The sequence below is a fragment of the Pseudonaja textilis genome, chromosome 1 (genome assembly GCF_049901715.1).
Source record: "Pseudonaja textilis isolate UNSWEBS1 chromosome 1, rPseTex1.2, whole genome shotgun sequence".
Taxonomy (NCBI): Eukaryota; Metazoa; Chordata; class Lepidosauria; order Squamata; family Elapidae; genus Pseudonaja; species Pseudonaja textilis.
In genome coordinates, this window is record NC_141990.1 from 100,900,010 (window position 1) to 100,914,384 (window position 14,375).

The 14,375-nt window shown below is 38.9% G+C and overlaps 1 protein-coding gene across 1 annotated transcript in view; it reads left to right on the top strand.

Moving 5' to 3' along the window:
• The window catches only part of SCML4 (Scm polycomb group protein like 4), a 42,286-nt gene extending 28,330 nt beyond the window's left edge, over nt 1-13,956 (top strand). The window contains exons 6-7 of the mRNA XM_026726487.2: nt 5,755-5,900; nt 10,562-13,956. Coding sequence (XP_026582272.2) covers nt 5,755-5,900; nt 10,562-10,687 — 272 coding nt within the window. The 3' untranslated portion in view covers nt 10,688-13,956. The remainder of the gene's footprint in view (nt 1-5,754; nt 5,901-10,561) is intronic.
• Nucleotides 13,957-14,375: the final 419 nt, after the last annotated feature.

Sequence of the window (14,375 nt, forward strand, 5' to 3'; positions counted from 1 at the left end):
TAGTGGGCTGGATCTGTCCCCGGGCCTTGAGTTTGACACTCTTGAGCTAGAGGTTTCCTGAAAATTTCTTTCCCGTAACTACTTAGGATTGATAAACCAAATAGTATCACATAGCCAATGTAATGAATTGGAATTAGGGAGAAAATATATGAAAATCCTTCTCTGTTTGAATTTTAGTTAGTTCTCATCTCCTCAAGCTATCATATGGGATTAATTTTAGGATAAATTAAGGTGAGACTTCTTCAACCAAATCAATGGTCTTCAAACTTGGCAAGCTTAAGTTGTGGACTTCAACTCCCAGAATTCTTGAGCTAATATGACTGGAGCAGTGGTGGGATTCATTATTTTTTTTTACTACTGGTTCTGTGGGCCTGGCTTGGTGGGAGTGGCAGGGGAAGGATTCTGTAAAATCTCCAATCAGAGGTGATATTTGCTGGTTCTCCAAATTATTCAAAATTTCCACTACCGGTTCTCCAGAACTGGTCAGAACCTGCTGAATACCACCTCTGGACTGGAGGAGGAATTCTAGTTTGAAGACTCCTGAACTAAATTATGCAACTAACGTTATGTCCCATTGTCTAAGCCTTTAACCTTCCATTCACTAGGTCAGTTTGGTCTAGTGGTTAAGGCACCAAGCCAGAAACTGGGAGATTGCGAATCCTGGTCCAGTCTTTGGCATGAAAGCTAGCTGGGTGACCCAGTCACTCTTTCTCAGCCTAACCCACCACACAGGGGTATCACTGTGGGGAAAATAGGAGGAGAAAGAAATATTAAGTATGTTTGTCACCATGAGTTATTTATGAAAATAATAAAGACTAGATAAAAATAAATGTAAAATTAAATCCCCCCTGGATACATACCCATAAGCACATCACAGATATAGCAACAGCTAAGTTAATATGGCATTTTTCTCTTCTGAACCAATGACCTATTTACACTTTTTACCAACAATATTAAGGTACTGTGAATTAGTATTATCAATACTATGAATAACTGTCAAGTATTAATTCTATGTATTGTACTGTCAAAAAATGATGCTGAAAGATTTTGACACATCTTCTATTATAGAAATTTTTGTAAATTTTTAAAATATTTTGAATTCTTGTAAACTTTTTAATATTTTGAACTTCAATAAAGTATTTAATTTTTTTTAAAGAACAACTAAGCAGGTATCATTTAACTCTTGTGCCATCTGGCACTTTAAAAGAGAAGAGGAGTAAACAAAAAGGGAAATGCTCAGGAAAGGGACAGAGCATAGAGACAACAGTCAAGATGTATAATTCTGCAGTCTTAAAATAAAAACAAAAATGCACTTTCATCCCAAAATGCTTTATTGCTTTGATTAAATGCCAAACGACCTTAATCTGCCCAGGTTGGGTGTCATTAAAATGTATGTCCACCACATTCATCGTTGTGCTGTTTAGTAGCTCTCCAAAGAGGGAGTCATTACATCTAAACTCCTGATTAAAAAGGCATAAAACCGGAAAGGATTCTGACTTATATACACAAAGGTTAGGCCTGTCCCACATGTAATGTTTCCTTTCCTTTATATGGTTGAAGGAAAATATTGATGAAGCAAATATTGGTGAAAGGAAAAGTACAGCCATGACGTATCCTATAATGAGAAATAGAGAAAAAGATATCATTATCAGGACTTTCTGAATTTGTCAGCTGCCAGGTTCTAGTTTCATATACACTTTATCAGACTGGGGAAAAAATAGGAATAGAGATAAAGGATAGGGGATTTCCACACTCTCCTCTAAAATATAATAGGAAACACCATAGAAATGGTTTACTTTTCACCATGAGAAGTGCAGCCAGTTGAGATTATTCCAGGGGTGGGATTCAAATTTTTTAACAACCGGTTCTGTGAGCGTGGCTTAGGTGATCGGTGTGGCTTGGTGGTCATGTGACTGGGTGGACATGGCTTGGTGGTCATGTTATTGGCTGGATGTGGCCAACTCAATATCACTCACATCGAGTCACACATCTTCTTGCCTGGCCTCTCAAGACTGTGGGGATGCTGCTGCAACAGTCGTTAAGTGTGAAAAATGGTCAAAAGTCACTTTTTTCAGTGCCATTGTAACTTTGAATGGTCACTCCACACAAGCAAAGTACCAGCAAAGGAGGGGGAAAAAACTCCAGAGATGTTCCTGAGACAGGAAGTCTAGTCCTGCTAAGAATATAATAAGAGTTAACAGAGAGGCAGTTTCTGTAAGCAACACCAGAATGTTTCCTTCCTGCCTTCCTTACAGGATTAGGCCAGTAATTTCTTCTAACAACTGGTTCTCCGAACTACTTAGAATGTTAACAACTGGTTCTAGCTAATAGGTGCGAACTGGTAGAATCCCACCCCTGGATTATTCCCTGGTTTAAATGACATGTTGATTCCATGATTTACTAAAGTCTTATTTTGTCTTTTCGATGACTGTTTTGATCAGTCACCTGTGATGATAATAGCTGGAGTTTATTTATTTATTTATCATATTTTTATAGTTGTTCATCTCAGGTAGTGACTCTGGGTAATGGACATAATAAACCTATCCAAATATCTGAAACCATCAATAAAAACAAAATGGTGAGATCTTGTTATTGATAGAAGCAAAAGAGTTCTGGACGAAGTCCATGAGTTTCCACACTTAAAGTTCAGAAAACAATGTCAAAAAATGGAGCAGGGTAATAACAAGTAGGATATGGGGATAGGATCAAAGCAGACTTATGAAATAGGTACTTTGCACACATGATGCAGAATTTGGTATTTACTATTTTCAATCAACAACTTGGTAGCTAACATTTTTTTTTCTTTCATGTCACAAGAAATGGAAGCATTTGTAGCTGACCTGCCTTCTACTTCTTGTCCCATCCTATTAGCATCTCTCTTTTATATGTACTGATCTGGAATCACACAGGGTACAATAGAAAAACAAATACTAAAGATCGGAAATCAAATAAGAAATGAGGGAACTGACAAACTAGCTGCAACAATGTCATTACTATAGCATTAAAACAGAAATATAAATGTGCAAGACACATTGTCCGTTTATCAGACAGAAATGGACACAAAAAGTAATGTAGTGATGGCCCTATAAATAACACATGTCCACTTGGATTATCTTGGATGGACTATGAAAAGATCTCAGTCTCAATTGGGATGCCATAGCAAAAGATTGAATGAAGCTGTCATTTCATATATTATCTGAACTTCAACATTATCTGGATGAAAATGACAGTGAAGTGATAAAGTGAACATGATCTAGACTAGATGCAAGTTCCTTTGAATTTAATTGCAAGAAGATATGAAGTGGCAATAAAGCAAAATATGCATAAAAATCAATGGCTGAATATCTAATTTAAATGTTATTGCTTTTAGATATGTTGAAGGCATAGAATTGCGCTTCCACCAAACACTAGGAAAAATCCTATCAGAAGAAATTATAGGCTGTTTTCACACAAGGAAACCTATAGTTTAATTAACCCTAATTAACTAATTCAGCCTAATTGATTGGATTCACATAACATACTGTGCCACGATCTGCCACAATCATTTTAGGTTGGTATATCAGCCATAGATATTCATGGATAGGCAAGTTGCAGCCCTTCAGTTACTGCTGAATTAAAATGCTCAGCACCAGAGGTGGTATTCAGCAGGTTCTGACCAGTTCTGGAGAACTGGTAGCGGAAATTTTGAATTCAGAGAACCGGCAAATACCGCCTCTGACTGGAGATTTTACAGTATCCTTCCCCTGCCACGCCCACCAAGCTACACCCACAGAACTGGTAGTAAAAAAATTTGAATCCCACCACTGCTCAGCACCCTTCATCCTTAACTACTGAATGCCTAAATAAGGGAGACTTTAAGATATGTGGACTTCAACTCCCAGAATTCTATAGCCATCATGGGAGTTGAAGTCCACACATAGCATTTGCGTTATTCCTGGAGTGCTACAGGTTCCTCATTTATGCTTAGGCTATAAAACAGAGATTGATCATTGTTTTCAGGCCCTGAATTCTTTCCCCAAATTACCTGAAACCCTGTGAGATGTCTCATTTCAGGACTCTTTCCCACAGCTTAAATCTCATGAGACTTGGTGATCTTGTGTCATTATAGCTATTTAAAAATCCTATAATTTAATTTAATTTACATTAGTGCATTGCCAAGAGTGGAGTTTCTAAGCTGATATCTTTGGATGTGTTGGGATTACAATTCACAGAATTCCCAGCCAGTCAGTCGTGGTTATTCTGAGTTGGAATTTTGAGCTGAACTTTAAAACAAGGATGGACAGCTTAGAATTATCTAGATAATGTGGGTCTGTGACTTCTCCAATGTGTTGTGTTTGCTTCTATTAGCTGATGGAACTAAAATCTCCAGGGACTTGGAGACACCAAATTTTATGCTAGTTCAAACACTTCTGTCAGGTGCAAGATTGGGGAAAGTTTCTATAGAGGAGGGAGAGAAAGAAAAAAGAAGACACAAGCCTTTTCTATGGAACTTGGATTTCATTCGCATCCCCCACAATTATTAGTCCCAAAAAAATTCAACAACCAGAGATGTCTGGCAAAGATATAAAATGTGGGCTTGTCAAGGTTTATTCTGGAGGACAGAATAGAAGAGGACACCTGCATTCTCAACATTATGGAAGCATGGTGGGGGGGAGATGCAAGAACAAACAATGACATGTAAGTCATGCAGCATATATACTTGTATCAGATATCACAATATAAACTACATAATTAGATTATTTGCACAATATTATGCTATAGATACTGTGTTTTTGATGTTATTTTGACTGTGAAAATACTGCTTGTTCCTGAATGCAATATTACGTTTTGGACTTGCCCTGACCTGGTTGTTTAGAAAAAAAGAGCCTTGGACTGCATTGGTCGTGAAAGGAATAACTTTAATAAAGCCAAGTGGTTACGAGATAGAAAAAGCCAGATCTGAGGCTTAAGCCTACTTGCTTTCCCCTTTCCCAGGTCCCCATCCCCGCAACTATCTCTCAAGTGTCCAATTAGATTAAAAACAAATTGTTTTGGTCACAGTTCTGATGCTTGGCGGGCTCGGTGATGTTTCCGCATTCCATTCCCATGGTTGTGACCTTGAAGTCAGCTGGCCAATCTCTTCCCCTGTCCCAGGATTCATGATAGTCTGGCATCAATGAAGCAGTGGTGAGGCAAAGCAAGATGGCAGCACTGACATCATGTTTCCGTCTTGTGCATTGGTCAAAAATTAACAGGCATTAACATTATAAAAACGCATTTATTACCTTATGATTGTACCTTATGATTCGCGACTCTTGACGAATGTATCTTTTCTTTTATGTATACTGAGAGCATTTGCACCAAGACAAATTCCTTGTGTGTCCAATCGCACTTGGTCAATAAAGAATTCTATTCTATTCTATTTATTAAAACCTTCTTGTTAAGTTCAGACAATAGGCTCAGCCATGTTTTGTTTAATTATGACTTATTGGTAAACCATAACTGACTGGCTTCATACAAAATGATCAGCTTTGGAACATGCTTTACAATTTACAGAGGTTGAGTTCACACGCTATATTAAACCAAACCGAAAGAAACTTTATTACACCTTAAAATGACATGCAAACACAGTCATTGTATCAATGTAACCTACCGTAGTTATATAGACTTCAAATTGTTTGGTATGGCTGGTCACAGCTGACACACTACTACTGAAACAGTGAATGAATTGTTATGTGTTATTCTCTTTCACTAATTGTTGCTTCACTCCTATAGCCTCCAGTCCATCTCCAGAAAGACAGGATGCCACAAGACCCACGAGCAAAAATCCTTTGACCTGGACGGTTGATGATGTGGTATGGTTTGTTAAAGATGCGGATCCTCAAGCTTTAGGACCCCATGTGGAACTCTTCAGGAAACATGTACGTAGAAGGCGTTCTGTGATACATGACAGGACCAGTGGTGGGATTATTATTTTTTTAACTATCTGTTCTGTGGGCATGGCTTGGTGGGCGTGGCTTGGAAGGCGTGGCAGGGGAAAGATACTATAAAATCTCCATTCCGTCCCCACCCCACTAGCCTGCTTTCCAGGTCCGTTCTCCTGTGCAGGGCAACAAAAGAAGACCCATCCAATCAACTGGCGCTCGGGAGGCAGAGAATAGATGGGGGTGGAACCTGTCAGAGGTGATATTTGCTGATTCTCTGAACTCAAAATTTCCGCTACCGGTTCTGCAGAACTGGTCAGAACCTGCTGAATACCACCTCTGGACAGGACCCAAATATAAGCAAAGTGCTTTGGTCTGTACTTGAAGCAATGTAAATTGAAATGGTTTGACAGCTGACAAAAATTAGTCAAAGTGAGTCTTCCTCCAGGCAAATAGAATGAATCTAGGGCAGTCTTTCTCAACCGTGGCAACTTGAAGATAGGTAAAGTTCAATTCCCAGAATTCCCCAGCCAGCATGGGGAACTCTGGGAGTTGAAGTCCATGCGTCTTCAAGTAACCGAGGTTAAGAAACCCTGAACCCGGATCTCATGCACAACTTGACGGCAGCCATATCTTAGAGAGCCTGAGGTGGGGCTTGGATGGATTCCAAGATGATGGTTCTAAAACGCATTATTAGTGCTACAGCTAAAGCAGGACTCCAGGGCCAGGCAGCCTGCCGCTGAGGGTCAATTGCAGGAGAACTGAATGGCAGAATCATCTTTTTGTGCACTCCCAGAAATACCACTTCAGTCGCTGTGGGGAAAAGTCTGCTGAAGAGCTAGACTAATGGGCTGACCTTGCTTGGCTTTTCGTTTTCAGCCAGAAAAGTATCCAACAACTAGGTTTGCTAGCATTTTTGTAGAATAACAATCCTTTGTAAGAAAGATGAGAATTCAAAGATGGTTTTAAATCCTTCCCTGCCCCCTTCCTGGCACTCATTCACCTCCTGCTTATAATTCAGTCAGTTTCACAGGGAAACCTACAAGAGGTCTAGTTGTTGATTAAAACTATCATCATGTTCAGCTCAATTATGCCTTTGAATTACTCATTTCTGAGCAATTGTTAACCTTCATAGCTAAACTGGATTAACAAGAAGACACCAGAGGTGAGAGACAAGTGATTACTCCATTAACCTTAACCACAGTTTTCAGCATGTTAAATCATTTTAAAGAGCAGGTGCATCATTTAAACTGATGTCCTGAATGCCGCTGACATTCCCAACTCCTGACTTCCCTTCCTTGCATTCAGCTAATTTGGCGGTGACATGCCACCACTGTCCCATGAGAAGAATTATTGATTTAACTTATCACAACAAAGAGAGATCAGCAATGTATATACTGAAAACAATACCCGTGACATCAACACGTCGTGTCTTAATTAAGGCATGCTTCATTACTCTTGGGATGTCTGATCTTCACCAGATCCTAAATCCCTACATACGGTAGATGTTCCTCCCTCGCTGTGCTGATCTATGCACTTTCAAAGGAGAAGTAGAACAATATAAGGAAAGTTTGGGCTGTATTTAAATATTGGCTGAGCATAACAGGCTTTCTTTGGTCATAGCTCAGGTTATGTAAACTCTGCCCTTACTGTTTCTAAGCCAGGATTGATAGCTTAGTATATTGTATAATCGCCAACATGACTGCCAACATCCGATAACGGATATGGCACAAGAAGAAGAAGATATTGTATAAACTCAATAGTTTGTGGTTTGCTCAACAAGCTGTACGTAAAACAAATTGTGCTTGAGTGTGGAAATGGAGTCATTGGGCTAACTAACAAGTAAGAAAGCTAACCCCAAAGTGAGATTTTGATGCAAGAGAATTCTCATTGAATTCTGATTTGTGACCAAAAAAATTAATACAGGAGAAAAAGTGCAGCTTTTGAATGAAGACAGATTGGACCTGTTCATTCAGAAATGGATCTGTCCCCTCTGTTGATGCATAGAACAGAATGAGTATGTATTTCTTAAGATCGAACCATCTTTGCACGAATTATTTTAGCTGTACTTCCAATTAGTTAACCCTTTACCTTAATAGAGTGATTGTACTGCTGGGCAGAATAAAGTTTGCCTTCCCACTTGTTTTAAAAACAGAGCAAGAGGAGAGAAAAAAAGAGATGGCAAAGCAATCCTTCCATTTCTGTTCAATTACCAAGCAGAATGTTTTACACTTTAAGAAGCCACAGCAAAATCAGCCTTGTGATTTAGAGCTTGTTTGCATTGGTTAGTGGCTCTCTCAGAGAGCTTTACACCACTCTTGAAATATTAAACCTGACAGTCAGTGTTCACAGGATTAGACTGTAATAAAGCAACATGAAATGTTTCCAGTTGCTTTATACTTTTGCAGCCTCACAGAGTTTGAGAAGCCAATGCATGTTATGAGCTCCGGTGGCCATTATAAACCACCCCTGAAATGATTAATATAGTTCAGCTTTATAACTGAACCAAGCCTGTGACGGAAGAATATGTACTCAATCACTGCCTGGCATGCTGTTTCTGTTTTACAAAACTCTCCAGAGCTTTTTTATGTTAACCCCAGATTGCTGGATGTTATTTAGCCATACTTTGGGATTGCAATGCACCCTAGCTTTTCTAGTTGATGCAATACACCCTCCGTGAAGGAGATCCCAGCAAGTGAATCATGGAGAGGAGTATCTGAGGAATGTGTTCCCTTTACAAGAAATGTTGGGTTTTTGGGACAATGCACGATCCTCCTGGTTGTGGGAACTTGTTTCTGCCTCTGTGCCTGGGCTTTGGAACTAGCTGGTAAGGGCCCCTTGTCCTTCCTGCTTTTACTAGGGGTTGCAATCTTCCATTTCATGAAGAGGACAATTTTTTGCACTGTGAATATTGTCCCCAAATTCTTTCAACTTTAATGGAAGCTGCTCCATTTATCTTATTGTTACTGGCCAGGCATGTTTGGTGTCTGGTGACAGCCATGAGGCTTGAACTGAAGTCCCCATCCCTTTTACCTGCTTTCAGACACAGGACATATAAAAAGGGGAAAGAGGTTCAATAGTGCAGCCAAGGTTGCCATCTTGACTTTATTTTTGACATCTCCTGCAAAGATCCTGTAAAGGCAACTTATATAGTTCATATTTGAACTGTTTTGCTTTAGTCCTTTCCTTTGCCATTCATAGTCATCTGACTATGAGCTTAAGAGCCGTGATGGCACAGTGGTTAGAATGCAGTATTGCAGACTAATTCTGCCAACTGCCAGGAGTTCGATTCTGACCAGGTCAAAGTTGACTCAGTCTTCCATCCTTCTGAGGTTGGTAAAATGAAGACCCAGCATATTACCCAAATGAGGGCAATATGTTAACTCTATAAACTACTTAGAGGGGGCTGTAAAACACTATGAAGCCAATTATGGGATTCAAAAATTTTTATTACCGGTTCTATGGGCATGGCTTGGTGGGTGTGACAGGGGAAGAATACTGTAAAATCTCCATTCCCACCCCACTCCACTAACCTGCTTTCCAGATCCGTTCTCCTGTGCAGGGCAACAAAAGAAGACCCAGCCAATCAGCTGGGACTCGGGAGGCAGAGAATAGATGGGGGCAGAGCCAGTCAGAGGTGGTATTTGCCGGTTCTCCGAACTACTCAAAATTTCTGCTACTGGTTCTCCAGAACTGGTCAGAACCTGCTGAATACCACCTCTGTATGAAGCCGTATATAAATTTAAGTGCTATTGCTATCAGGGGCTTGTAGATCTTCCCATCCCTGTAACAGAGGTGGTAATCTGCAGGTTCTGACCAGTTCTGGAGAACCAGTAGCGGAAATTTTGAGTAGTTCGGAAAACTGGCAAATACCGCCTCTGACTGGAGATTTTACAGTATCCTTCCCCACCATGCCCACCAAGCCACGCCCAGAGAACTGGTAGTAAAAAAAATGGAATCCCACCACTGCCCTGTCACCTGATTCGTCAGTTTGTAGTTGCTGCTCCTGCTGCTGTTCTGAAAGATCATATTTCCTTGTGATTATGTAGTCCTCCAAGCACAGACATCTGACACTGGCTCTGTACTTGGAGGACTTGATGGAAGCTGGACCATCAAGAAAATCAAACAGCTGCTTCTGAAACTTGATTTCAGTTTAGTGCAGGACTGTCAAATTCGCGGCCCGACGCATCACATGTTGGCCACACCCACGCCTAGCTTTGCAAGATGGGGGGAAAGTCCCAATATGTCATGTGACACCGCCATGACAATGTGCATTTGACACCCCTGGTTTAGTGCTTGTCTTTTTGTGTGGTTCATTATTCAGTGATCTGGTTATTACTTTTGTGCTCATTTACATTTTTATGGAAGGCATTTTAATATTGTATTCTGCCAGCTGTTGCATGGCATGGCAGGTTGCATGAACATATTTTAAATAAATAAATTCACCAGCACTTCAGTTAAATAGATCCAGTTCTGGAATGGAAGAACATTTGGGAATTGAGGACCTACTTTGTTGAATTTCTCAAAAATGTTTAGTATCATCAGAGACCAATTCTTTCTACAGCATTTCAGTAAATTGTTTTATTTCTTCTGCAAACACAGTTCCAAATTATGATTTATGCTTTTCATTCCATCTTCTATCTTTCTTTTTGTATTAGGAGATTGATGGCAATGCTCTCTTGCTACTGAAAAGCGACATGATCATGAAATATTTGGGTCTGAAGCTGGGACCAGCACTCAAACTCTGTTATCACATCGATAAATTGAAACAAGCCAAGTTCTGATGCTTTTTTTAAAAAGACCAAACAATTCCAATATAAATCAAGGAAGTAGATGAAAGGTAACAAGTTGCCTTATGGAAAGATAATCCATTTTCAAGCTACTTCTCCTCTGTTTTGTAGAACTTGGCCTTTATAAAAGTGTTCATCTTCAACCATTTTAATTCAATGAAGGGGGGGGGGGTGATGTGTTTTGCTGATTTGTGTGAATACTTTTCCCAAAAAGTATACAATTATAATTATTTTGTATTATTCATATTGTTATTATTAATATTATTATTAAGTCCTATTTTTGTAATCATAAAAGAAAAATTGTACGCCAAAAGATGTTCCCTACTTTTTCTAAAAGAAGAAATTTGAAAAGCTTTCTTCTGGGCTACTTCACATAAGTCTGGTCATTTCATCTGGCTACATCAGGTGACTTGCCTTATGAATTTGCTATCAGAGTCAGAGCATTCTCATATCACCTCAAACAGAGTGGTTTTCAATTGGAATCAATGAATGCATTTAGCTGCCAGTCATCAATTGTAATCTAGCAATATTCATGCATCTGCGAACAAACTCATAATCTAATTCTTTTGTGTAATCACACATGTATTCCTTTAACAGAAGACCCATCTATACATTGCCCAGTGACCTGGGAGGATCGCAGAATATTCTGGGAATATGAAGATAAAAATTGTGCTTTTACTTGGGAGATACACTGTGAATTTAATCATGTTTATGTGGCATTCAGCCTGTAAACCAACTGGAAGTTAACTGTATGCTGTTCTCCAGGTTCTTCCTTGCAACCTTGAATCATATACTTTCCAATATAGCCATCAGCATGAAGGTTTCAGTCATGTGATTTTGGATATCCAGGAGCATATTGGCAACAGATTGTTTTATAACATGATAAATATACAACATGCCACCAGTTGAAAATAATGAGCAAATATCCCTTTTCTAGTCTGCCCCCAAAGTCTAGGAAGTAATGTAGAAAGTTGCTTAGCGTTTGTCTTTAACTGTTGGCTGCATAAGCTCTAGATGAAAGGTCATGGCCAAATATTCGTAGTTCTGTTCCACACTCTTTGAAAGTGTTAGGAGACAATTGCTAACATCACTAGAACAGAAGGGGCTAATTTGCTTAGTCATTCTTTGGTGGTTAGCTGGCTTACCAAAGCTGTCCTGAATGTGCAGAGAAACAGACTGCCAGAGGTCACATACCTTCCAAAGCTTTGAAGTGAATAACATCTGCCTGCTCGGAGCTTGAAGTAACGCAAGGGAAGTATATGTTTTGGCAACTTGTAATAGAAAGTGCTTGTTGCTGGCCAGGAACCATTACCAGTGACTGCTTAGCAGTTCCAATTTGTGGAGTAATCCACTCTCAGCCACATTTCGTACCCAGCTTTGATGTGATTTGGTTAACTAAAATAATACTGCAGTTACTTATTTGATGCATGCACAGTGATCATAGGTTGATTAGAAAAGAGCCAGGAAACCTACAAATCTAATTAACTGAACATATTATGTCATACTATGGTATTATGGGAAATCTGTCCCGTGGTTTGCACTATTTTGAAAACTTGAATTATTTCAGTAGACACAGGAACATTTCTCTCTCTTATCTGAAGTATCCTGTTTTGTCACGAGAGGATTTGATGTTAATCAACTTCAGTCTTAAGCTGTTGATAGCATCATTGCACTCTAAAGAGCAGCTTTCCCTTGAGTGCTATCTCACCTTTAATCAAATATGGGTTTATAGCTTCCACTCTAATCAAACCTTCCTGTTGCAGATAGTACTTCTACTTTTCACATGTAGAAGACAGTTTTTGGAACAGCAAATGAGAGTCCGATGGTCAGGAGTTTTGAGTTAGAGAGTCTACAAATCTAACAAATTGCTTGATCAACAATTTTCCTTCTTGATCTGGTCCTATTCTTCAAATATTGTGTATTTGGAATGGGGGAAGGGGACATTCATGCAGATTATGCATCAGGAAGAAAGGTAAAATAATTAAACACTGTGCTGTAAACTTACAAGGATGTTTACTCTAGAAGAAACATACATTATCATTTATTTTATCTTGTGGCTGAAGTTAGAAAAATTCCATTAATCATCAACAGCTGTGCTATCCTATACAGCTGTACTGCATATCTGCCATCATTCCATCTACATGCTACATCTGATAAGCTGTGGGAGAAGGCGAGGACAAGATCTTTTAAGTGATAAATTGGAAATGTTGAATAATATCTTCTTTTTCTCGGTTTAAAAATTGCGTGTAAGTACATCTCAGAGAAAAAAAGATAGTGTTTTGCCCTAATATTAGGAATGTATTGGGAACATATATTGGGAATACATTCCATTTATTTGTTTAGATTAAAATAATCTCAAATATCCTGGAAATATTCAGAGTATTGGTGTCCAAAAATAGAGCAGAGACATATATTCTTATTGTTATTAACTTGAATAACGTTATGCCTTGTTGCTGCAAGGCATGGACCTTTCTACGTGCATCAGATGTTTTACAGATAGGGAAAGAGGCCACTTGGAGTTTGTCACACACACAATGTCAGCATATCCACAACTACTGGTCCTCAGAGGTGCGTAACTTGGCATCGTGTTAGCATAATTGCAGGATGGGTCTCTCAGGAGCCACCCGCATGCAAATGAGCAGTTGTCTTTCAGAACTGTCTTATTATGTGTAGATCACCTTCTCATTAGACTGGAGGTATATATACATATCTTGATCTCTAGGGGTTTAAACTATTTTTGTAAGCACATTTAAATCAGGTCAAGTCCTCCGAGGTTTGGTCAATTAAACCAAAATACATATGTGAATAAACTCAACAGTGTATCCAATAACCGAAGACGTAAGTGTTTGAGCTTACTATAAGTCTGAAGTGGCCTAGAGGATTAATTCCTTTAACTTGAAAATTTGTGAACACATGAACAAAATATTTGTACAGTTGTACAGTTAAGCACAATTCTTGCTTTTTAAGAAAAAGGTGTTCTGCTTCATCTGAGTGTATATAGAGTTGAATATAACTGTATTGTTGAATTCTGCAAATCCCATGACAATCTTGTCTCATTCTTACTCCTCATTGGGGACATGGTTTTGTCCTTTAAGTGCAATTCTTTGTTTTGTTCCATATGTAAATATTGTTCCTCTTCAACAAGCATTCAACTTTCATTAAGAATGCCTCCCATTTTGATGAACCCTTGTGATTTTTTTAAATTAACAAAGATATCCACCTCATTATGTTAGCTTTTCCCACATTAAAAACCTGTATTGCTTCCTCTGAATTTAGATTTTATTTCCTTTTTTTTCCAACCAATGAATGACTCACAAATCTGAACTGCGCCACAAAACCACTCTTATGGATTTGTTGCCATTTATTCCTAGCTCACAGTGGCTGCTAGCTCTACAGTCTACAGTCTTCCTACCTATTGTATCACTGTACAATTCTGTGCTTATTTGAAAATAATGCCTATTGAGCTGAGGGCAGTAAGTTCTGAAGAAATTGGATTTCTGTGCATGAGACCTAGTGTATAAAATGACTACTTCTGCAAATACATATGGAGCAATGCCATTTAGATGCTCTTAAAATAAAAAAATGCAGATACGCATAATATCATAAACTGGATTTATGGCTTTGCACACTCAGTCATTAGTAATAGAAGGTGGGAGAGAATTGTGTAGATGCTGATGCAGTA